The sequence below is a fragment of the Apostichopus japonicus genome, chromosome 23, assembly GCF_037975245.1.
Source record: "Apostichopus japonicus isolate 1M-3 chromosome 23, ASM3797524v1, whole genome shotgun sequence".
Taxonomy (NCBI): Eukaryota; Metazoa; Echinodermata; class Holothuroidea; order Aspidochirotida; family Stichopodidae; genus Apostichopus; species Apostichopus japonicus.
In genome coordinates this window covers 12,206,268-12,232,572 of record NC_092583.1, presented here as the reverse complement: position 1 = coordinate 12,232,572, position 26,305 = coordinate 12,206,268, and the positions used below count along the sequence as shown (strand labels likewise).

Below are 26,305 nucleotides of genomic sequence, written 5' to 3'. Positions count from 1 at the left end.
GAGTTTTTCTTTTAACAGTCCCAAATATAATAGACCAAAAGTGTCTTCAACAATAAAAGAAGTATAGGTGGTAGCTGAAATAAAAGACACTAAGATTTCTGTCATTGTGTATTTCAATTTAAAACCAAAAGTCTCCAAACGACATTCAAACCGCCTTTTACCTTTCTTAAACCATGACTACGCGGATTGCATTTTCATACTTCACTTATTCCATGCTTATGCGGGTTTCCTTTAGCCATTTTAAGCAGACCGCCACCGCCTTGTAGGACTACTCCGTACTAAACCTGCATGCCTCCAGTAAATTATAAGAAGCTTAACTACCCTGACATGCAGGGCCGTATTATGGAGGCCCGTGGGCAACCTTCAGTAGTGGAGGCCCACAAAACCCCAGTGATCACCGTCCTGGAGGAGGGGTCTAAGGGAAGGGGTGGATCTTTGGAATAATTAAGGGTGCTAAGATGAAAAATGGTGCAGTATTTTGTGATTTTTAAAGTAAATTTATGTTCAAGAATTTGCATTACGGCCTTTAAGCCTGTTTGCCTGACCAATTTTCAGTTCAAGTAAACAGGTTGCTACCACATCTCTCAGTACAAATGAACATATTGCTACCACCCCTACCGTATGTAAATTAACAGGTTGCTACCACATCTCTCAGTACAAATGAGCAATCATGATCAATCATAACATGGATATAGCACAGTACATATATTTACAGACCAGACACTTTACGAGACTTGACCCTTGCAAAATCTTGGATCAATTTGTCGAAGTCAGTCTCTCTGAGACTTTTTTCTCACTCTGCACCTTTCATATTTCTAATTAAAATATTCTTTTGTACCCCGAAATTTTCTTTCAAATACAATAGTAATTTATTTTGCCTTGAGATTATCTTTTGTTGCAATTGAAAATGTCACTTTTGATTAATATAATAATGAAATTTAATTCACGAGCGAACTTTGCATCAAATAACACTATGGAGATATCTTTAACTATTATATTCAAACCTGCATTATTAAGTAAAATTGGATTAAAATTGGAGTAAAATTAGATTATTCCAAATCTTAGCCGAGTGAGAATCATAAAATAAATGTTCAATGGTTTCAGTATATTCTTGAAAAAAGTTACAATTATCAGAAGTGATAACTTTTATTAAATGCAAATACTTATAGTTGGAATAATCCTATGCAACAGTCTATATTGAAACCATCTCAGTTTAACGTCACTCGAACACCGAAGAGGGACAAAACAATAAAAAGACCAATCCTTTTTACTGATATCAATAGTCTGGCACCACTTAATGTAGGATTTGTGCTCATAACCTGAAAACTCCAACAATCTATTGTAAACTGCTTCAGAACAAAAAGAACCACTTACATGCAGAGTATTTATATAACTATTATTAGGAAAAATAACCCTTAAAATTGTATCATTGGATAACCATTTTTCCTTAATAGAGCTGATAATACCATAATACTCCAAAAAATGGTTGATATGTTAAACTCTTGAGTAAAATTATCAAAAGTATAATCAAATCGCCAATAAAACGTATACTCTTGTCATACCAACGCTTGTAATATACTGGGCTATTTCCAACATTAAATAAACTGCTATTCCAAATTGGCAATGTTAATATAGTAGTATCATTGTAAATAGTAAAGAAACACCATGAAGAAAATTTTGTGTAGTTTCAAAAAGGTTCTTCCAAAAAGGATTACAGATTTTTGAACTCACTAACTTCACATAAAAATCCCCATCATTAAAGTCAATACTTATATTGTACCTACGTAAATTACAGCAGACAAAACTAGAGCTCTTGTTCTTCAACAAACGACCAAAAGTAGAGATCTTAAGAGCTGTACAATGTTTACAAAAATCTACCATTATCAATCCCCCATCGGGGTATCCTTGTGTTAATTGTCTTCGAATTATACGGTCTGGTTTACTTTTCCACACAAAACGGAAAACCATGGAATGTACTTTTTCATACACTGTACGAATGCTTTCACCAATACACTGACCCTTGAGGAAGCCACTTTGGTTCAAAGAAATAATATTAGGAAGAACTGCCTTCATACGATTTGCAATGCAGGAAGATGCAATTTTATAAGACACATTAAGCAGTGAAATTGCTCCAATTCCAATTCTTCAAACAAAAACGAGGTTTATCATCCTCGAGGTTTCTAAGAAGTTGCCAAAAAGCTTTGGAATCGCCTTTATACTTAGCAATAGAATCTCTAAAATAACTTTGTTTAGCCGATCGAATTAAAATTACAACTTTGTTTCTCCAGAATCGATATGTCTCTGGATCATTTAACCAATTGGGTTGATTTTGGGCTGGATTTTATTTTGACTCTTTTTTCTTCTTGAAGAGAATGCTTGTTTACAATATTAATAAAAATATTTCCCCAATTTTCTAACGACCGATTTTCATCTGCTACCTGAAACACAAATTGTCAAGAACAATTTCTTATGTCATGCTTGAACGCATTTACCGTCTATTTTATTTGTCGCATGATAGTTCATATTTCGTGCAATTTCTTATTAGATGTTGTTTGGTGTGAGGGAGCGTGTTTCCAAGTGAAATATATCGGGTAATGGTCACTCAAACTTAATTTTTGGAACTTCAGTATTGGCAATTCGACTTTCTTTAGTCGTATAAATATGATCAATTAATGTGCACGATGAATTAGTTTCTCTAGTTGGTACCTTTATTACTTGCTTCAAGTCATAATTCTCCATATCCTGCGTCCTGTTATGCAAAGTCAATTTGTTTGTGTCTGTATGTATACCATGTTTACCATTCTTAGTATTTGGCCAAATTCCTTTATTGTCAAGCCACGCCATGCTGAATACCAAGGTGCAGTTACGGTCGGCTGAACTCGCTATATAACGAACAGTTCGACGGTGGCTCTAGTCCTCTTTCCCGTGATGCAGCCTCTCAGATCCTCGCCTGCTGCTGTTTGAATTATTCCTTTTTGCCATAACATGTGAACCTAACTGGATTTTTTCTTATAACAACCCTTTCCGTTTCCTGTAACTCTGCCCAGCAACGACGTCTATATCGTAATCAATCAGAATTAATAACCTGCTTACCTGGACTTTTATAAATACTTACCTGTGGAAAACGCATTAACCAGTCTCGTACCAATAGGCCGGACCAACCCCTACACCACCGGACTCTACCAAAAGGAGGTACCTGTGCGCGCGCGTTAACTTAAGTTCTAAGTTTGTTAGTACCGGTACGTTGTTTTTTGTTGTTGTATAATTTCATGTAATTACAAGGACAGTTCTACTGTGTCTCATTGTACATGTAACTGCCCTTTCGTCTACTTTCTCGTCTGCCGATTCCTTTCCCACTCCGACAACAACACTTAAATATAACTACAACCTGTATCTGACTTTGTAACAGTCCACTTTTGTTACTACCACCTAATAGAGTTATGTTAAAGTCCTCGATGATAACTATGTCATATATAATAGCATGCAATTGATCCACCTTAGCTAAAAGGTGATGAATATTCATAAAACCTATTTCGATGACATTATTGATTTCGTGGTGGTCATATAACATTGCTAAGGGGTTAAAAACATAGTTAAAACTCTTACTTACATCAATGTGTGTGCTATTCGGATGTTTATCATGGAGTACTTTTTGTGATTCATTATGGGTGTCGTCAGGGGTAATCCCAGGACAGGGGTCGTATGTAGCGGCATCCTCAATTTGGCCAAGAATCTAATACATGGGATTGTTGTTGAAGCATAACCTTTCCTTATATTCATGACGTCCACATGATCTGCACTAAATTGGGCGGTCAAAGCTTCATCTTTCAGAGTTATGGTTCTTTTCTCCACAGTTATAACAACCCCTTTGTATCTGCCATAAAGTGTTATGTAGAAATGATGGTTGGAATTTGTTTAAGCCATTTTGATTGGTATGTGCTCTGCCTTCTGTAATCCAGATGGTCACGTCAGCTCATCCTGCCTCACCATATCTCAAATTTCTTATTTTTGGCTTGAAAGTGTCATTTGTCCCGCCTTCATCCCTCGGTAATTAATATTTCATCTTTTTTGCACGTAGATGTTCCTGATGTATTAGAACTCCGCTACATCTTAACCAGACCGAACACGAGGGCAGTCCTGAATATTCACGACGAGGTAGCCAATCAGGAGAAAGTTAAATAAAGCCATGATTAGCCGTGGTTCGTCATGGTTAGAATACCTTGCAAACCATCTGTACCAGGTTTACGGCAAATTCACCAAACAAGTTATACCAAAATAGATTTGAAAGTAAACACTGATAAATGGGGGGGGGGTGTCAAAATGATAGTCCAGCTGAAACAGAAAAGAAAACTAAAAAAGTACCTCTTTTCATTCATTGCAATCCAATTTTTAAGATATTTTCAATGTTATTCCTTCGTATTAATTATCCTGCCAACACTTCTGGCCTTTAAAAAACATTATCTACTATCTTGTTTTATTTTTTAAGGTATCAACATCGACGGTCTGAACAAAAATGTCATCGTGATAACTTGAACGCTTTCTGTAATAACGTCAAGACTGTCGAACAGGACATCCTGAGTCAAAGTTTGGTTTACTTTACCTCCTTCTTTGACCACGAGACTTACGTCAGATTACAGATGCGGTTCGGTTACACCTTGAACCAAGTACGTACCACCATCTTGAACTTCACCGACACTCGCCCACTTTGGATATCTTACGATGCACCTTTTGAGATCATAGGGCTCACTAGAAATGCTGGGTCAGTTAGCTTGACTTTAACAGTGTTTTGAATTTCTCTGTTCAAGCCTGCGGACAAGTGACCTTGGGTGAGGTAGATGGTGATAAGATCAGAAACTAGAATCTGTCATCCATATAGCTTCAATTACTTGAGCACTGTTTGAAAGAGAGGGGTAGCTATTATAAACATGATGGGTCATATCTATGATTTGGATACAAGATTGTTGGTTTTTAACTCCTTCTTTCATAGAACGTACCCAGGATCAGGAGCGAGGCTGAAGGCGCCAAGATCTTGGTAACAGAATCTGAAATACAGATCGGTAGCTTCACCATATGTGAAAATCAACTATAGTGTAACTTTAATTACAATCATTTTGAAATAAGTTGTCGGATATTTTGCGAATGGAACTTGATGATTAGTCATGATAAAAAAGTATACCAGAAGACAATGAAAAGAACAAAGAAGAAACGACGACAAAATATCTGTTGTTCTCTTTTTCTTGTCATTACAACAAAAGTTATGAATGGTAAGATGTCTGCATTTACAGAGAAAAGATATTTCTGTTAAAATCATCTTAATAAATTTATGATAAATCAATAAACCTAAGATTCGTGTCCACTTGTGGACTAGACAAACAACAACATAATAAACAATATACAAATGGCAAACTACAGGATGATGGTAAATTGTAAAATGCAATAGGTTTGGGGTGGGGGTGGGGAGGGGGGTTGAGAGGGCAGAGGTTTAGTTAAGTTTTCATGTGCAATCAGGAAGATGGTGTTTATTCTTACTACTGTTAAGAACTCATTTATGTAATATCAGTGCAATATATTATTTCAAACTTGCCACCAGTGCCTTTTATAGATATATGAAAACAATTAATAGCAGGAAATGGAAATGGAAATTTGAACCGTTTCTAAAATAAATCTTTTCCCCAGCAATGTTAAATCTATTGTTTTGTACTTTTTATTCCCATCATTTAGTTCTTGTTTACTCGTATTGTGCTTTGTTTGTTTAAGTGCTTTAAATATGTCTTTCAACTGCGTTATATTCACCCATGTATTGTTTCAGATTAATCGTAAAATTAAGATTTTAGTTGTTTAATATCTTAGGCAGTTTTCTGTTCATGATTTGTATATAGAATTATGTTGATCCTTAAAAAATAATAAAACCCCACGGAGTGCTTAATACTATCAGGTTATCACGTTACAGTACTTGACATCTATGCGTCTCATTTGAAACATTTCATTTGGTGTATAGCCACGTACGCTCAACTTTACTTTAAAGTTCGACAGCTCAGTTGTAATATCGTCACGATGTTCTGATGGTAGTATCGGTTATTTGTTCTGAGAAATATGAAATAGCTTACAATAGCTCATGGCCTTGGCAAAAACTTTTGCTCTAAATTGGCCACTGGAAGTTCCACGGAGAGATAAAGAAAAGCTGCAAACATGAACGATACACACGTCACTGCTACATAGTTGAAAATCTGTAACACGAAGAAGCAAAATAGAAGAAATTTACCATTAATTAATTAATGGGTGAATTAATTAAATCAAACGGACTGTGGTTTACATTCAATAGGTTAAAGTCTCAATGTGTGTTTGTTGATGATTTTTGGAAAACAAACTTTGAAAGCAGATTCAATATTTCTTATTCTAAATGCAATCTGACCAGGTGGGTTTAATGGAGAAAAGTTGTCGCAATCGAAATAAAGATATTTATTTTCTGATGCCCTTCTGGCGCGAACGATTTACCGTAAAATCACTGCGACCGCCCATATCAGCATGGTCTTTACACAAATGTAACCTATATATACTGATATAGTCCACTTTTTTTACCCAATTTCACGGAGGAAACGTCTGAAAACACCTGTTTATTCATTCCAATGGAAGGAAATGACACAATTTCGCAAGCTACATCGGTAAAGACCGAAAGAAAGATATATACTATTCAAGAGAATGGACCTAACACAGGCTAGCACACAAGCCCAACGCTCGTTAACAAAACAGAGAGATTTGATTGGCGCATGATCTGTTTGGAAGGGCTTGCAAATATTGAATGTAGTTTGTAGAATCTACGGACTGGTTAAAAAATCTGGCGAATTTTATTCAGCTCAAAATGTGTAACGACAGATAACTCAATAAAAAATTAATGTTATTAATATGAAAATTTCATAGAACGGTGTTATTTTCACTGAGCTTTAAGCTTTAAGTTAAAATTTGGCAAAACACATTGAGACATTAACTGTGATTCAAAAATTGGGTGCAATCCTATATCTGATTAATTTCTAATTACTTGTTTCGTTACACTGCTCTTCTCTTTATATTTACTTAATTAATAGTACACATAATTAACCAAGACCGTATAATTAATATTACATATAGATAACATTAACTTACATATCCTTTACATAATTATTATTATTATAAACATATTCCTTCATCTCTCTTGCGTTTATTCTTTCTGTTTCGTTTCTTTTCTTCTTGTTCTTTGAGAACAAATATTACTAGGAAAGTTAAATAATGGTCACTTACGGCATTCATTTCATCGCCAACTCTCAAAGTATTGTCCTTAAAATGAGACAGTTATAGTCTTTCAAAAAGTAACCAATTTCACTGTCATGGATTTTTAATGGTTGGTCATGACTCCCCAGAAATTGACTTTTTATTATCATGTGCTGCAATTTGGAGGCAAAGTAATTTGTTTTGACCTTGAATTTTAACAAATCTGTGAAAAGAGATGGCGGAGGACGATGTCAACAAAATTGAAACAGTAAAGAAACAGACTAGCGTTTGGCAGACAAAAACAAACAAAGTTTAAGGTTTACAGTCAAATTTGAGGCCAATTCCCCTCCCACGACTTAGCAACACGTAACCCCTGGTCATTGGTTACTTGTCACACCCACACACCAAAGTGTGTCTCTACGCGTCCTCCGGGAGATTTCCCATAGGGTGCAGCCACAAACCGGCGCAGAGAACTATATTTACAAGTTACCTCGCAAGTCCCCATTTATACACCTGGGTGAAGAGAGGAGATAAAAAGTGCCTTGCCCAAGGACACAACGTAATGATCTGGCCAGGATTCGAACCTGTAAACCATAGATCATAAATCAACTGCCTTAACCGCTTGACCACCACGCTCTCACGAACATCAGCAAGAGAGTTCCTTGCCAAACTGGAAGAAATGGGGATTCGTTGTGCTAAAGTCCTTATTTAAACGATCTGTCTCTCTAAAAGTGTTGCTATTGCATTTTTAGGAGGTTACAAAGAAAGAGAAAAGAGTATGGTTGGTGAAGTTGGACAATACCACTGATACTTACCAAAACAAGAGTAGTAGTATAAAATGGCTGTCCTAGATTGCCGATGAATGTCCGAAATACAATAAGATGAATGAGATAGACCGTGTAAGACAAACGGCTCAATGGTACCCAGGCATGCCAACTAAGAAAGTTATTAATCCACCCTTGAGGTTAAAAGCAAAAAGAAATTGTGTTTAATACTAGATTTATCCACGTTGTAGAGTAAAGAGAACTTTACAATAACCACTAATTCCCCCTCATCCCCTTCCCGACCTCTCCCTCCCCCTCCCATGCCCATCCTCTCGACCCTGTATATCACATCTCAATGGTTTTATGTTCAAGGGCCGAGATCTTAATATTTGTTTTCCATAAGTTCCTTGATGGGGACACCTTGTCCCACCTGATTCATTTGTTTGTCTGACTTAACTCTGCTAAATAACATTTGTCCTACAGTTTTTCATATCATTTCATATTCAGCTTGTGTTTCCACATGGCATTTCAGAAATCACCACAACGTAAGTAACTTAACAGTCTTTGATTTAATAATAATAATAATAAAAAAATAATAATAGTAATAACAGGGGCGTATCCAGGATTTTCCAATAGGGGGGGCGCCAGGCATGAATGATCGCCGTCCTGGGGGATGGGTCTAAGGAGAGGGGTGTACAATTTTGCTTTCAAAGAAGGGCTGAAATGCAAAATGGTGTCATATGCATGGGCGGCGATCCGTACTTCCGAGTGGGGGGGGGGGGGGGGTATGACCTTGTTGACTATCTAAGCGTAGCGCCACCATGGGTTGGCGCGAAGCGTACAAGAACATTTTGGGATTAACAAACCCTCTAGATGGCCGGAAACGGCACTTCCCGAGGTTTCCATGCCGCATATACCCAACTTTAAAATAGGGATGTCATGTCCGAAATATCTCATAATCAGGATCCAAAATACTTTTTTTTTTTTAATTTCGGGTGTTTTTTGGGGAAAATTGCCCCTGTCAATCTTGTTTCAGGCGCAACGTTAGAATGTTCGAGAGCTCTGTTATATTATTCGATGAAGAAAATGGCCTCATGCAGGCTATTATAGGCCTATACACATGCAATACACAATTGCACATAGTTACATTCCTAGGTACCGATTGCTAGGGCATCCAGGTGAAACGTGTATTAAGCATTACCCTGGTTACATGAGATTCTCAGCTGTTCGAGGGAACATGTACGTGTGTAGGCCTACTATAGGGCCTATATGAATACTATGAGGGTGCATATATCCCTGGCATTTGGTGGGGGGGGGATATGGTGCATTACATCCCCTCCACCCATTTTCATGGGGGATATATCCCCCCTCCACCCAGGATCGCCGCCCATGGCCATATGTGATCCATTTTTCGACCTTAATAATAAGCAACATTTCCAGTAAATATGGACACAAAATGCACAATTTAGTATGGCTGGCATGTCATTTAGTGTTGATAGTGATAATACAAACACAATTACCATCTATGTTTCTAAAACTATTATGCCGCCGAACTTCGCCAGAACCTTTTCTTGGCAAACAAAAAATAAAGCATACGGGAGGGGGGGGGGGGGGGTTGAGCGATCACCGACATCTCACATAAAGATCGTCATCATTTTTTTTTTGTTTTTTTTTTTTGCTAAACTTTTTTTTTTTTTTGGTGACGGCCAATAGGGGGGGCGCGCGCCTGTTGCGCCCCCCCCCCTGGATACGCCCCTGAATAATATTAATGGATTGATCTGCTTACGAGCCAGTGATGTCAACGTGACAAGTACCTCGGCTTACCGGTCTCCGTGTATTTTGCTTTAGAAATCCTGCGAAAATATTCCGCTATACTCGATTGTGTAGTATATTCTGTTCTTATTGCACTATCCGTGTGAACTGAGCAAAAAATACCACGAGGACGACAAAAAGGTAGCGTAAATCGTAAAATTGTCGACGACTCTGCATGACAGCTTAGGCTAACTTCCAGCCTAACGTCGCTAAGCCAACCCAACCCATTACGTGTTGACGTGGACTCAGACACAGAGGAGGATTTTGCACAAGATGTTAATGAGAATGTAGATACAGACTACGTAGGACATTTGTGCGTGGGCCTAACTCCATTCAAGTCGAATTCAACAAAGCCATCTTAGATTTATGGCATTCAATATCTGAATTACGTAACGAGAACGCTGCCTTGAAGGAGAAATGCTCTTCTCTTGAAGGAAAAGTGATCACACTTGAGGAGGTATCCAGAAATCACGACACCCTTATCAACAAACAGGAGAGGTTCTCAAGACGGAACAACATCAGGATTATTGGGGTTAACTCTCAGGATGGAGTAGCTTGCTGCCAAATTACAACTACAATTTTTCGCGGAGGCTGGCGTAAGAGATTGCAAAATCGAAAGGGCACATCGGGACGATAAACCAACTCCGGGGAGGAATCCAGACATCCTGGTGAAATGTTCATTCTATCAAGACAAAGTTACTATAACAAAGCATGCCCAAAAGCCTCGTGAATAAGCAATACTACCTTGTGGACGACCTAACCCAAGTAGATATTAAAGAGAAAGGGAGATGGAAACCCCAAGTGCAAGATCTCTACCAAAGGGGGACCGCCTTCGATTTTCTGGTGGCCTTTGGCAAGAAAGTAATAGCAGGCATTTTAAGGTTGAGTAAAAGCGACTTCTCCCTACAGGTGTACGGCGCAGTGATTGGATACTACAACATTTGATGTTAGCCCATATTTCGCGGTGATTAGCATCACCGGGAATTGTCACTATCCCACGATGGGAACACATTAGGAAGAAACCCTTGAGCTTGACAGTCCTTTTGACGGATGCTCGAAGGAATTCATTCTTTGTTGAGTTTTTGTTTTGTGTATTAGTGTTCTATAGATGGTATTTTGTATTTTGTGGATTGGTGGAACATCTCAATTGTTTTGTTTATAAGTATTAGGCCATAACTCACGAGTCATATTAAAATTTGCTCTTATCATGTACGTGGGCTTATAGGCAAGTTAAACAACGTAGATCACAATTCACCTATTTTTATAGACACAATTTCGATATTATCTATGCCCAGGAAACCCATAGTTCTATTAAGGATGAGAGTTATTGGAAAAATTAGTCGGGTGGTAGTATTATTTTTCCCACGGTACTACTTCAAGTAAAGGTGTCGCCATTTTCTTTAAGCCTCCCGTTTCTGCCAAAGTTCATTCTGATCGTTTTGGTAGATGTTTAATCGCAGATGTTTATATTGATTGTCGTAGTTTACCCTCGTGTGTACTTATGGTCCTAATCTTGATAATCCTTCTTTCTATAGTAATGTCTCTCGTTTTATTGGGACCTTTGAGTGTAATACTGTTATCTTGGGAGGGGATTTCAATTTCCTTTTTTTACCATGACTTCATCTCTGACCTCCCTGATTTCACTTGATATCAATATTGACCCCTATAACGGCATACTCACACTTGAGGAATGTTATCAGGCTTTATTTTCTATGCCGAATGGGAAGTCTCCTGGCACCCACCGACGGGTTTTCAAAATGATTTCTATAATCACTTCTGGCCTGTTTTAGGGAAGTATGTCGTTGAATCTTTCAATTTTGCTTACAACCGTCACTGTTTATCTCCGGAGCCAAACAGGGGTATAATTACTCTAATTCGTAAACCGGATAAAGATCATGAACAGCTGAGTAACTATAGACAGATTAGCCTTTTGAATACTGATTATTCAATTTGTGCCAAGTCTTTGGCTAACCGACTGAAGCAGGTTAGTTTCGATATTGTTGGGGACAACCAAACAGGTTTTTATTAGAAATCGTTTTATTGGAGAAAATATCCGTTTGGTATTGGATTTTATTAATTACACAAATAAGTTTAATAACCCTGGTTTTCCTTTCTTTGTTGATTTTGAGAAGGCTTTCGACCGTGTCATATGGAACTTTATTGACCGTACTTTGCTCTATTTTAAATTTGGTGATAGCTTCTGTACTTGGATTAGTACTCTGTACACTGGTAGTACCGCATGTGTATTAAATAACGGTCATTCGAAGGGCTTCTTTCCTATTGAAAGAGGAGAAAGGCAAGGGTGCCCTCTCAGTCCTTATCTTTTTATACTTGTTGCTGATATTCTTGCTAGGGATTTTTTGTGTGACTCTATTATCAAAGGACTTAATATTTTAGGACATGGAATTAAAATTTTGCAATATGCAGACGACACAACCTTCTTTCTAGATGGTAGTCGTACGTCGTTAATTAGATTAAATAATGTTCTTGATAGCTTTACCTCTGCGTCTGGTCTTAGTGTTAACTACAGCAAATCTCATCTTTTCCCACTTGGTCCATTAGTGAATAATCATCCAGTTTTTATTGGTGATATGAACATTACGATTACTAATGGTCCTATCAAAGTTTTAGGAATAAATTTCACCCATGACGGAAACGAGTTATTTCTTCTTAATTATTTGCAGAAACTCTCTAGGCTGAAAAAAACAGCTTAGAATTTGGAGTGGTAGGAACCTTACCCCATTTGTAGAAACACCATCGTTAAAACTTATGGCCATAGTCAGCTTGTATTTCTTTTTTTTCCAGTTCTTCCAAACCCTCCGACTGACTTCTTCAAGAACGTGCAGAGTACCATTTTTTATTTCATTTGGAATGGCAACCCAGATAAAGTTAAGAGAAATACAATGTTGAATACTATCGACAACTGGGGGGATTCAAGGTAATTCATATTCAAAGCTTTGCCTACGCATTAAAAGCCTCTTGGTGTAGAGGTACAAGATACTAACAATATTGGTTATTGGAAACTTTTTTTTCATCATTTTCTTTCCCAGTTTGGAAAAGATATCATTTTTCATTGTAATTTTATGCCAAGGATGTTAACTGTATTGATAATAATTTTATTAAGGACATTTGAATAGCTTGGAGTAAAGCCACTTTCAATGTTCCACAGGATAACTATGGAAATCAGATACTTTGGAATAATTCCCACATTAAAATAGATAATTCAATTGTTTATGGTATAAGGCTTCATAATGTGGGTGTCACCTTTATCAAAGATCTCTTTGATCCTGACGGAAAGAAATTGTCCTATGACATGTTCATTAAAAATGTAATGTTCTTAATTATCCATTCACTAGATTTTACGGATTATTGTCAGCAGTCCATTAAGACTGGATTAACTCTATCCATTCTACGGGGTCGAATGACACGAGCCATTTAATTAATTCTATAAGCTCTTAAGCAGTTAAGCTTTCCCGTATAGTCTACCCTCTGTTAATTGCTGGCATCACCAGCCCACTTAAAGCCTGTGCTAAGTGGGATCTTAATTTTAATTTAAATCAGAATGATTGGGCTATTATTTTCCAAATGCCATTTTGCACCGCTTCAGAGGCTAATGTTAAGTACTTTCAATGTAAGTTTATTCATCGTATTTTAGGAACGAATAAACTGCTTTATTTAATGGGGAAAGTTGATAGCCCTCTTTGTACTTTCTGTCATATTCATGCTGAGACCATAAAACACTTGTTCTGGTCCTCTCATGTCACTTCTAGTTTTCTTTTAGACTGTGAGCAAAGGTTTTTTAAGGCGGCAGTTTATATTTTCGAAAAGAGATATTTTCTTTGGTCGATGTCCAATAATTTGTACTGTATTGTAAATATTATGTCTTTGATTGTTAACTGAACAAAAACATGCCAGATTGCAACATTTTTCCCAAAAAATGAAGTTCATTAAAAAGTTGAGAAACACATTGCTTTCAAGAATAGAACTTCAAAGTCTTGCAGAAATAACTATAAAGCATTGCAACAAAGTCTTGCTCATTGCATTGATGAATTGGAAAATTAATTTTTCGTGTATATTATACTGTATACATTATATTGTCCGTGTATGAATTATGTAACATACGTACTGTATTTCATGAATTATATATGAATAAATGAGATGGGGAAAAAATCATCATCATCATTATAATCATCATCATCATCATCATCATCATCATCATCATCATCATCATCATCATCATCATCATCATCATCATCATCATCACCATCATCACCATCATCATCATCATCATCATAATAATAAGAACATACAAATCATGATGACGATGATAATAATAATAATAAATAATCAAGATAATAATCATAATAATAATACACGTTACCTTCTCGTCAAAAATTTATTGGAAGAATAACGACTGATGTTAAAATTAAAAGATGGTTTACCTGATTTGACAAGTTGGCAGTATAGGACGACCCATGCCAGGAAAACTCCCCATGCAATTCGATGCAGAGCTTGGAACGTGACGGCAACTACTGTACCAAGTGATGGCGCTATCGTACAGAGAACTAGTGTACCCAGTGACGTAGCAACCAACCAACCAATCACAGCAACGGGCTGATGGGAGAGAATGAAAGAAATATTGATGTTATTCTAAAATAAATAGGGGGAAGTAATATATATGGTGCCATGACAACAGGGGTGACTAGGAGCTTGGGAATTCGTTGACTGAGCCTTGCCTATATAGTCGGATCTACTCAATACATCCATCGCGGTAATCCGAATCGAAAAAAAATAAGATACGACTACAATAAATATTCATGACAAAGATCATGACAATGATCAAGATGGCAAATATGCCTTTCGGTTTATGAGACCAAAGCCGCTACTTTTTTTTACCGGCAAAGGAATTGTGTATAGCGCCACAAAAAAAGTATTTGTTAGAAAAAGTCAATACACTAAGTCACGTAAAAGAATATAAAAGTAACTCGAGAAGTTTTACATCCATTTACCTTGTTTTCAGGGTTGCCGAACAGTTGGTGAGTTATTCAAGGTTTCTAAATTTTTTCCTCTAAAGGATTAGTATAATTACTCATTTGGTATAATTACTCATTTATCCTAAAGCATGGATTCAGAAACTCGATTATTGGGTTTGGGCCAGCATGCATTTTTATTGTTCTGTATGTTACATAGTATGTTTACCCGTGGGCCAATCTATCGTTCTTTGCTTATGTCTTATGTTTTCTCTTGTAATTCTCTTAAGTAAATCGTTTGTCTGAGCGGGTCATATGTATAACCGTATAGGTGGAATGCTAATTCATGGCTATTGTATCCCTGGCTATTGTATATATCATTCTGCACTTTAGCCTGGTACTGCGATTATAAAGATTGCTTTAGTTGGAGGTTGCTGTATCTGTTACCCGCGGCGCGACTCCTCGTTGTCGTGTGGTACTCAGCCATTTTGGGTTCCATATATCACGTACAATCAACTCCATGGAAGAGGGCGCTACTTCAAATCGATATTGATAGTGTAGCTACACTTCAAGCGGCAGTGCTAGCAAAGCTTTTATTAGCCTTGTTATAATAAGCTTTTGTTATCGCCAAGTTTTATTCTTGTTTTTTTTTTTTTTTAACAAAAGCCTCACACTGATTGGGAAATTAAGGTAAAAAACCAGAACATTATTTCCAAAAGTCTTTTCTTGTGGTTGGCGCGTTTCAAACCGCGACCTGTGTAGTTCACTAAGAGTCTACACTTCTTACCTTAGGTAATATGATTTCTTTGTCCTTTGCTTTGTATAAAATAAACCCAACCACCATACCAACGAGGTAGGCCTGCATTCTGATGTATGGTTTGCTATATATTATATCAAGATAATCTCCTCCAAATAATCTAAAACGGAAGAAAACAAAGGGTACTTGTTAATATTTTGTATTTGCTTTGAATATCTTTTTTACTGTTCATCCATACCGATTATATAAACTATAACGAAAGTGAATACATACAATTTTCGACAAGCGGACTTAGATTTCACGTCAATTATTACATTGAAAACACTATATTTATGGGACACAAAACTTTTTGATTATCGATGAATAACTCACGCCCTAGGAACCAAAGCCGAAGCCAAACTGTTTTAACCTGCACTCAAATCTCTTAGATAGACTGACGTTAATCCATGCATGTGGCTATGTGTGAATATTGTATCATTGCTTGACCAGACTGCCCAAGCAAAAAAAACTACTTTTCAAATAAATGGACAGCCTACACTACTGTAGACTTTAAAACCTAATGAATATTGTTATGGTGCAGCATGTTACTTTAAGAGTTTCCCTTGCTAATTGCTGTGATATACATTTTACTTTAAGAGTTTGTCACGCTCATTGCTGGTATTTACTATTATTATACTAATATGAAAGCATAGAGCACAATTAAGTTACGGTCGAGTAAGCTTATAGAATGGTATAAATTAGTTTCCAAGGAGAGGCTCGTTCTCTTCTCCTAGTGGCACCAGCCTGTCTCTGTCACGCCACGTTAAAATCACTATGAGGTCTGCTTACCCTTGAAGATTTACTCAAGAGACACTGATTAGATTAATTTTTAAACACTTCCTCTCTAATCGACTATCTTGTGTTCGTTTCCTCCAATTCATAGTATCTGGACTTCGTAACAATAAACATACCTCTACATAGAGTAAACTACGCGTTACTACATTTTAAGGTTAAATTAATTTAGAAGCCAGTTAGAAATGAGATAGACGAAACCACCCCGCACCCCCACCCCCCTCTTGTCAATGTATTGATATTGCTCTTCATTTTATCGCGCACATTGGTCAAAAGTTTATCTTTGTTCCGATTTTATATGAAGGGTTTATCTTTGAACAATGTTTATACTTCGTGTTGAAAGGACGTTTACATCATTAGTGATAAGTACAAGAGCAAATGTTACATTGACGTATATTTTTACTCACATTAGATTAACTATTGTTGACGCACGGAAATGATACTCAGCTACTATTATCCCATTGACGATCACACTAGCGCTTACCAGGACAGCAGTCAAAAGCAATCCCAGCCTTTGTGATCTGTGGAGGAAATATATTGTGATGAAATGAAGGAGAAAATACGAAAACGTGTTTTTTGTTGTTGTTTTTTGTCAGAGAGTGGAGGTCCAATGGAAAGGTAATGAACTTTCGATCTAAGAATTAACGTTTCGAATCCTGGCGAGATCATTACGTGAGCTACCTGCGCGGTAACTTTTAAATATATTGATGTTCGCCGGTTTGTTTATTTGCACCCTACGGGAAGTTCGGCAGATACGTCGATGTGGCTCATTGTGGTGGTCGGTGAGTGAATTACCAGGGGTTAATTTGTTGGGGGAAAACCGTGCGAGAGGGCCTTGCCTTGATACTAATGAGGGAACAGAAACTGTAAAATACAGGCGAATATATAAAGTCGACGCCAATGACCGAACTTTTACATAAATGTAATATATATTATTGAAATTGTAGTGTGTTGGGAAATCCAGAACAGTGATAAAACTTCCAGCCTCCACCGGGAATCGAACCCGGGCCTCCCGCTTATATATGTTTATATATATTAATGGACGTAATGTAAAATACCTCAATAGATTTACCTGTAGAGTGAGTAAATTATGAACGGGCTCACAAGGAAGAGCTGCATGTCTACGCTAAGATACCAAGCTACGCCAAAACACTGTGGAGAATAATGCACAAACAAGGCAATAATTAACATATAGGTCCAATATAACTAGAGTATAATAAACAGGGTACGCAAGATACAGTACAGGCTCAGTGGCCCGAGTGGCGTTGCGGTAATGAATGCTACACAACCACTCCCGCCCCCCCCCCCACTCCAGCACCTCCCCCCCCAAAAAAACAGTAAAATATTATTATATACACGTACGCAAGATACAGTATAGGCTCAGTGGTCTGAGGGGAATTTGAGTAAAGAATGATGCACGAAGCCCCTCTCTCATCCCTCCACCCCCCCCCCCCCAGGGAACAGTGTAAGGTCTGGAGGAGTTTGCAGATGAGACTATGGTAGTATAAGTTGAAGGTTGGGAGGGCGTTTCAGCGAAGAATGATATATGAAAAAGACACATTTATAATCAGGTCTGGTTTGTCTGAGGGCGTTTGTATGAGTAAATAACGATAGACGAATGGGACACAGTAATTGTAACTTCGGAGGGCCTATAGGTACAGAATAATACAGTAAGCTTAGCGATATGATGGGCGTTTCGGTAAAGAATGTTACATGAAAACAGACACATTCTTGGTCAAGTCTGACAGTTTGAGTTCGTCTGTATAGGGAAAGAATACTATATGTACAAGGTGCAGAAGACTAAGTGATCTGATGGGCGTTTCGGTAAAGAATTATACACGAACGATACGCAACAAGGCTATAGGATGTAAGGGGCGTTGGGGCGTTCATAATTTCCGGCCACCTACTTCTTTAGATCTCTGACCCCCCCCCCCAAAAAAAAAACCAGGAATAGTTTTACTTGCTCGTGTGCACAGTTGGTAGCTTATTTAAACTTTCTTGATCAATTCTTTTGTAAGAGTAGTGTTGATGACTGGTACAAATAGAACATAACATAATATCATAACATAATGTCAACAGCTCTCATGTTGAAAATATTGATCATCTTCAATGTGCATATTAACCGAGTATAAGTTAAATTTTGCGCATGTCTACAACCGCAATAAAAAAAAAACACTTCACTCTTTGTAATAAATACTCACATGACTGGAAAACTGGAAAAAATTCTGTATGTATAATAAATTTGTCCACCAGTAACTCTCACAACGTGACCTGTCCATCAAAGTACCCATCATTGGTCCCCAGTACGTATGGGGTGCAACAAATACCCATATTGCCATGGCAACGACCAGCATTGGTGTCAATCTATAGAAAGGGCGGGGGCACAGATGACCGTTATACTTTCTTTCATTTCCAAGCATTTAGATTGAAATTTGATAACTTAGGTAGAGATTATGTCTTAAATATTTGAACATGTATCGGTTTATTGTATTTCCTCACCGAAACACGAAGAGGGGTAGGGGAATGGTAGGGAGGGGTATTGGATGGGTGTAAGGGGGAGATGAGAGGGACCCAGGGGATCTGAAGCTGTATATCGAATTCATTTTCATATTATCCTAATCTCACTTCTGTTTCATAGTTTCATACCTTATGTATCTGTGCAGGAAAAGCCAAGGCCAGGAAAGACTTCCATTGTTTTTTTCCAGTTTAAATAGAGTGGCGTAACAAATTAAAAGGCCGCTAGAAATGAAGAATACAATGCTAGTTTTAAAAAAAAAGCTGGGTTATCCATTATTAAAATATTTAATAATCTTTCCGTGTTTCATGTACATTAGTTCATTTTTCGGTGCGGAATATGATGTAGGATGAAAGATGCAGTTAGTCGGTAATTCATTGCGATCTCTCCGCCCGCCATCTTATCTGCAAAGTTGACATAGCCTTACTCAACCTCTGTAATATAAATCGTTGTAGGTCTATAACGTTAGGCAAGTAATATGACCTTTGTAGGTGACGTATCCCATGTGATACGTGAATGAAGAGGAGGAAAGGAAAGATGAGGCGGAGATGGAGGCGAAGGGGGAGAAGGAAGGGGAATAACAAGATAAGGAGAAAGAGGAGGAGGAAATATAGGAAGAAGGGATGGGAAGAGGAGGGAAAGAAGAGAAGGAGCGAGAAATTTAAAAAGCAGAGAAAAATGAGGAGATGCAGGAAAATGAGGGACTGGATGAACAGGAAGAGGAACACTGGAGAAGAGGAGGCAGGAAGAAGAGGAGAAGTATGAGAACACATGATGAGGAAGAGATATAGAAGAAGGAATGTTAATATACACTTTAATGAATAAACCACCATACTGTCCATATTGAATATTTTATTGTAGGACAAATGGTGTGGTCGCTTCGAAATTACGGCAAAACATATTGTCTGCTGTAGCCTGTACGCATAGAATATGTAGTGTTTACTATGTATAAACTTACCTTAAAAAGAGAAAAGTATCTACAGGTAAAGAACCGTTGAATACAATTATCTGGTAAAAGGCTGATCTAAGCATCCTCAATCCGTCGTGTGGGTTAACTGTTTATATAGATGGAAAGTACACACACGTAAGTTAGGTTTTGAGCACGCGCACTCGATATCGTCACGGTAGAATATTAACTTGTGTTACACTTTATTCGCTACGTACCATATCCTATGGAACTTGAGGTCAAAATTAATAACCGCAAGATCATTAGGTTTGAACACCTAAGTAGGTTTAAAATCAGCGATACGGTAGACGACTTTAAAAATGATTGCGAAACATAATGTTTATTTATATCAATTTTATATCTTGTTTTATCCATCGGTTAATCAACGGTCAACCGATGACAACGTACCAAGCAGATATTCGAGTATATTTAACAAGTTGTCAAGTATGATAATGAAAAGCTTGTATTGTACTATAACTTACAAATATCGAGATATGATAATTTTGAATCTGTTGTAAGGCACACGTGAAACATGGCTATCCACATCATGGAGATTACTCGAATACCGTGTAAACATCCAATGTCTCGATTACCGTCAGAACCGACAACAGTTAACTTGGACAAGTTGCGGTTAAACGCAAACGACAAAAGTATTTGTTTTATGGTGGCTGGAGGAACGTAGAAAGAAAGAAAGAAAGAAAGAAAGAAAGAAAGAAAGAAAGAAAGAAAGGAGTCATTAAGTTGAATTGATCTAGTATACTTGATTCACATCTTATCCATGTGGGCATGCTGTTGGTGTCGTCGAAATGAAAACGTGTTCATTGGAGGAAGGTAAGAATTTTTCTGCGAAATGTTGAATGGATATTAATTTTCAACGAAATTATATCATTTCTTAAGCATATGTTATGTGGTCAACCTGTCTTGTAAGTGCGAAATTATTACATAACCTATCAAATTAACCAAAATTTCAACATTTTGTAGAAAACTGATAATTTTTTTTTTCATTTAACATTATATGACCGATCCTGCCATTTTCAGATAATTGAAACAGAATGTTGAATTAGGCCATCAATTTACAACAAAATGTTTAATTTATTTAGCATGTAAAAAAGCAATCTTATCATTTTTCGCAAAAACAAAATATTAATCAAATTAAAATCTTCTAAGTTAATGATTGAAGAGTATATATTTCTAGGAGATTGTAGAAAATGCAAAGTACGTGACAAGTGACATTTCGACATTTAATTGTAGCTATATACAATTATCTAAGTTCAATCAATTCGACAATGTTATGTTTTTGGTTAAGATATAACTGAGATAGAAACCAGCCTAACATTTTGCATAGATTCATTATGATTAAACTTGATCAATTATAAACGGGGGACGTCACGTAAATGCACGCTTGTCGAGCGACTTTTTGAATGATTTTGAAAAAAACTGTAACCCTCCTTTATTCACGAATTTTGCGTTAAAACAGTCAATAAACAACATTGCTTAACATTTGTAGTATCTCGTATCCAATTTTGTGAGCTAACTTGACTATCTTCCAACAGAAACTGGTAAGATTAAATAGAAAAAAATATAGAAAAAAAATTAAGAACAAGACAAAATGCCTACCAGCTACTCTTCCTTTCACCGATTGTTTATTAATCTCTTGTATTGCTTCCGTTTCTTCATCTTTATCGAATGCTGACGTCATAAGTGGCAATGATTCTTCTGTTTCTGTACCATGTGGGTCTTTAACTTCATTATCATCATCATCATCATCAATGATATCAATAATAGAACCAATGATCATCAAAATACATATTAATCCAAAGACTCCCCTGCAAAAGGACGGAAAATTTAAAACGTTTTACATGACAATTTACGTAGTAGTTATTAGTTATTGTCAATTGAAAGTTTTATGTACCTAAAGAGCGATGAGTGGACATATATTTGGATATATATATATATATATATATATATATGGATATATATATATATGGATAAATATATATATATAAATACATATTTATATATATACATACATATATGTACGTATAGTACGCAACTAACCCGGCATGCTTGTGCTTCATAACATGAGCTGGGAGTCTTTATATGAGCCTATTTCGTCTCACGAAATCAACAATAAAATAATTCAGTTTTCTGTTGTGTTGAAATGAAATGAACTATAAAACCTTACACTGTAATATAAAAACCGGTTGAATACGGTACTTTATTATTCTGTACACAGTAGGCTGTAGATGATACACCGGTTAAATTCACACCGGTACTGGAACGAAGATATGCTACATTGAGAGGAACGAAAGAAAAATGTATATTAATATATGCCGAGGAGAGATCTAACCCCAAAGATTTATGAGGTAGAAAAATGTTTGAATGCAAGTTCTTCAGAGACTGCATCTACATTGAACAGTTATGGGAAGAGGGGTGGAGTGGGGTGAGGTGGCGTTGGGGTGGATTGGGAATTAAAAATTTGCCTCAATGGCTACTTAGTACAATCAATACACGATATCCATGTATGTAGAGGGGGGGGGGGGGGAGGATAGGAGTCAGACCAATATTTCAGTGGTATTGAAAATCATTGCTGTTATTTGGTGGAACACATCCATTATGCACGACTTACTAGTGAGCATTTCCACGTTATCGTTGATGCCATTATCTGAACAGATCTTCGGTGCACAAATTCCCCATCTGATGAGAAGTTGATGTAACTCCGTCTGATTAAGGATTCGGAGAAATAAACAAAAATCATAAAACAGTTGAAAGTTGTTAATATATTAATATAGATATATATATATATATATACATATATATATATAATATGTATATATATATATATATATATATATATATATATATATATATATATATATAAACTTATATATAAACTTATATATAAACTTCAAAGCCAATTTATACGCTTTAACACACCAGTAGAATCACTTTGGTCGAGTGGCACGGACTTCGGTTCGTGACACAAAGATCCAGGGTTCGATTCATACTCAGTGATGAGTCCCAAAAGGACGAAACCGGTCGGGAAGTGGAATTTTTCTGGTGTGTTATTCTTTATTGATTTACTATATATTTGTCTATGTAAATGTCTATATATGTCTATATATATATATATATATATATATATATATATATATATAATTGAATGTGTAGCAAGTTGTATGAACATGCAACTGTGAATATATAAAAAAAAAAAACATGTAAACATGATTGGATAACGTTAAATAAACTGCAGGTTTGCAACATTACCATTGAGAGAGTTGCTGTGTTGACATTCATAGTTAGCATACAGTACTGGAAATCTGGTAGTTCTGTGCAACCACTGAAATGTCCGTACCAGCCTGTGTTTCCTGCTAGTAATCCGGTATTAGGTATCCCGAAAGCATTAAGAGCTGAATGCCAAAATAAATAAATAAATAGGTAGGTAAATAAACTTATATTTGCAAATGGAATGTAGATTAGATAAATAATATAAAGACAAACTCGGATAGACATAAAAGAGTCGGAGAAAGAGAAAGGCGATGACAGACGACCAGTTAGGCTTAGAAGCAGTCAGACAGACACAAATACAAACATAAAAAACATACAGACAGACACCGACTTATGCTCTTAACATACAAGCAGTAACCAAAACTACAGCTGCAACAACGATATCTGAAAATATGCCCAAATAATCAATTAATTCGGTCAGTTTAAACTTTTGATTCATTGATCATAACCATTAGTTATGTTATTTGGGCGGGTTCACATCACTCTAATTATGGTATCTGATATTTTACAAAAAACGTTTTGTTTTCGTGTGAAATATCAATCCATGCCCTTTCTTTAAAAAAATATTAAAACCCGTGTTACTTGGCGAGCAATCACGAGACTCTTACTCCTTTAAGCACATGACTCTCTGAAGTGTTTGTGCTTAGTCAAAGACTTACCTGCCACTTGCGCGTTTGTTTCATTGTACAATACGTTGTACAATTCGTTCTTGCAGGTACTACCATCGCCTTCCTTATACGTAACATGATTCTTGATATCTTCAACATCATTTTCTTTCTTACCAGGATCATTGTTAACAGTTTCACAATGATTTACCTCTGCAGTGATCACGATAACTAATAAAAATGTCAACAAATGGGTGGAGAAGATCATGGCTGAGTCCTAAGTTTTCTTTGGGATTCAAGAGACAAAGAAAGAAAAATAGCATAAAAAGGAGGTGAAAAAGTATCACATGAAGGGAAATTTTGATTGAGACTTGAATCAGCGTTTCAACAATGTTTAAAAGTTACGCTATTAAGAGGAGTGTACGAAAATTGTCACATCAAATAACAAATAAATACTGCATTCCAAAAAAGGGCAGATGGAGCAAGGGGCGGGGGGAGGGGTGGAGGTGATCAGGTGCTGCCAGAATTGTGAAAACCCCATTGAAATTCAACTTCAATTTCTATGGTAAAACCTGAAAAAGTGATCCCTCATATTAGAACAACCCCTTTCTTAAATGAAAGCACCATATTTCCTTCCTTTCTGTCTTGGGAAGAGATGAAGAAAAATATATTTACAAAGAAACCTTTTACTCAGAAATAGAAAACAACTTGCAATTAAAAGTGCCGTTTCCTGGAGAAAAATAAACATTCAGAAATGTGTGGTACATTCTAATTTGAAAATATTGAAAGACCCACACACACGAAAAACCCTAAAAGTTTTCAGATGCCAAAGTGGCACTATGACATCAAAATATTGAGAAAATGACAGCCACCAGACACGATTAAAAACAATACACGTCGTAAATGGTACTCTCATCAGGGAGTTGTTTTGCAACAACTCCCTGCTCTCATGAACTCTACCGTAAGCCCAAGACTGCTCAAAGTGCTTGAACCCGGAAAGAAAAGCCATATCCCTATTGAGACCATGACAGTGTGAATGTACTTTAAGTTTCTTTTATTATGGTCAGACAAATTACCCAGGATTATGGCAAAATTAAGACAGACGATGTTGTGTTGTGGAAGATTAAACTGTTCAGCCACCGGAAAACTGTTTTTACTGGGAAACTGCTATATATATATATATATATATATATATATATATATATATATATATATAAATATATATATATATTTTTTATATATATATATAAATATATATATATATATATATATATATATATTATCACGACATGACGAGTATTTCTGGGTAGGCCTATCAATGGCATCGTAAGTGGTACTCTAACTAATCGACGTACTTCATATCTCCTGAGTGTCCGGTGTTATATCATTTCTGTGGGTATATTATTCTGTGGGTATGTATATTTTTTTTATAGAAGTATGACTAAGTATTTTAATTAAAAAATAACTTATAGTCGGACATGGTGAACCAGGCATTAAGTAAGATATTATGATAAATCAGTACAATAGTTGTTCAGTACGCAAAAGGCTATTCACATATATTGGAACTTAGATATAACGACTTGAACTTAGGTCGTGTCGAAATATGTATCTTTTTTTTAAAGATGGTTTAGATGGTTTGCTTAGAAAGTCTCTCGATGCAAACTGAATCTAGAAGAAACGTTGACATGCTAAAAGAATGTTTCACTGGTATTAAACAAAACACGGTGCTTTCCGCACACCAAAGTTTTTAGCGGAAAACTACGTTTTTGTCAGCGGAAAATACCAGTTTTTTGGGAGGAGCAGAATGGCTTACCGAACTAATTACGCACATTGGAATGATTAAGGAGGATGGAGAAGCGGAGAATTTGTCGGGAGCAGGATAGAAACTGGCTCCGAGACTTTAGATTCTCAGGATAGATTAGGTTCGAGCGAGGAATGCTGATTTAATACAAATGGCGGTGATCATTAATTTTAGTTAAACAACGCCACCAGTTTTGGCTTATCAAAATGTCCTGAAAGATGGTGAAATCGAGCTGCCGAATGGAATACTTTGGTCAAGATGGCTTTTCAGGAGAAATTCAACCGCACGATAGTATTTATATTCCGACACAACAAGAGAGAGGTTTCTTTTAACAGTCCCAAATATAATAGACCAAAAGTGTCTTCACCAATAAAAGAAGTATAGGTCGTGGTAGCTGAAATAAAAGACACTAAGATTTCTGTCATTGTGTATTTCAATTTCATACCAAAAGAACCTGCCTCCAAACGACATTCAAACCGCCTTTTACCTTTCTTAAACCATGACTACGCGGATTGCATTTTAATACTTCACTTATTCCATGATTATGCGGGTTTCCTTTAGCCATTTTAAGCAGACGGCCACCGCCTTGTAGGCCTACTCCGTACTAAACCTGCATGCCTCCAGTAAATTATAAGAAGCTTAACTACCCTGACATGCAGGGCCGTATTATGGAGGCCCGTGGGCAACCTTCAGTAGTGGAGGCCCACAACACCCCAGTGATCACCGTCCTGGGGGAGGGGTCTAAGGGAAGGGGTGGATTTTTGGAATAAT

The 26,305-nt window shown here is 36.7% G+C and overlaps 1 protein-coding gene and 1 long non-coding RNA gene across 4 annotated transcripts in view; one reads left to right on the top strand and one right to left on the bottom strand.

The window, feature by feature from the left end:
• Positions 1-2,335: 2,335 nt before the first annotated feature.
• On the top strand, positions 2,336-6,228 carry LOC139964666 (uncharacterized). The gene is made up of 3 exons (XR_011792053.1): positions 2,336-3,239; positions 4,079-4,155; positions 4,487-6,228. It is a non-coding gene; the product is annotated as an uncharacterized lncRNA (long non-coding RNA).
• Positions 5,243-26,305, bottom strand: part of LOC139964663 (nose resistant to fluoxetine protein 6-like) — a 45,419-nt gene continuing 24,356 nt past the window's right edge. The window contains exons 2-16 of one of the 3 annotated variants that reach the window (XM_071966454.1): positions 23,788-24,019; positions 23,108-23,250; positions 22,470-22,563; positions 22,026-22,131; positions 21,458-21,666; positions 20,323-20,508; positions 19,853-19,949; positions 19,026-19,118; positions 18,581-18,743; positions 17,452-17,531; positions 16,787-16,900; positions 15,579-15,708; positions 14,264-14,435; positions 8,061-8,203; positions 5,243-6,227 (exon numbers count right to left, since the gene is read on the bottom strand). In XM_071966454.1, the coding sequence (XP_071822555.1) occupies positions 6,114-6,227; positions 8,061-8,203; positions 14,264-14,435; positions 15,579-15,708; positions 16,787-16,900; positions 17,452-17,531; positions 18,581-18,743; positions 19,026-19,118; positions 19,853-19,949; positions 20,323-20,508; positions 21,458-21,666; positions 22,026-22,131; positions 22,470-22,563; positions 23,108-23,250; positions 23,788-24,001 (2,058 nt within the window). In that variant the 5' untranslated portion in view covers positions 24,002-24,019 and the 3' untranslated portion in view covers positions 5,243-6,113. The other 2 variants (XM_071966457.1, XM_071966455.1) reach the window with 2 other exon arrangements.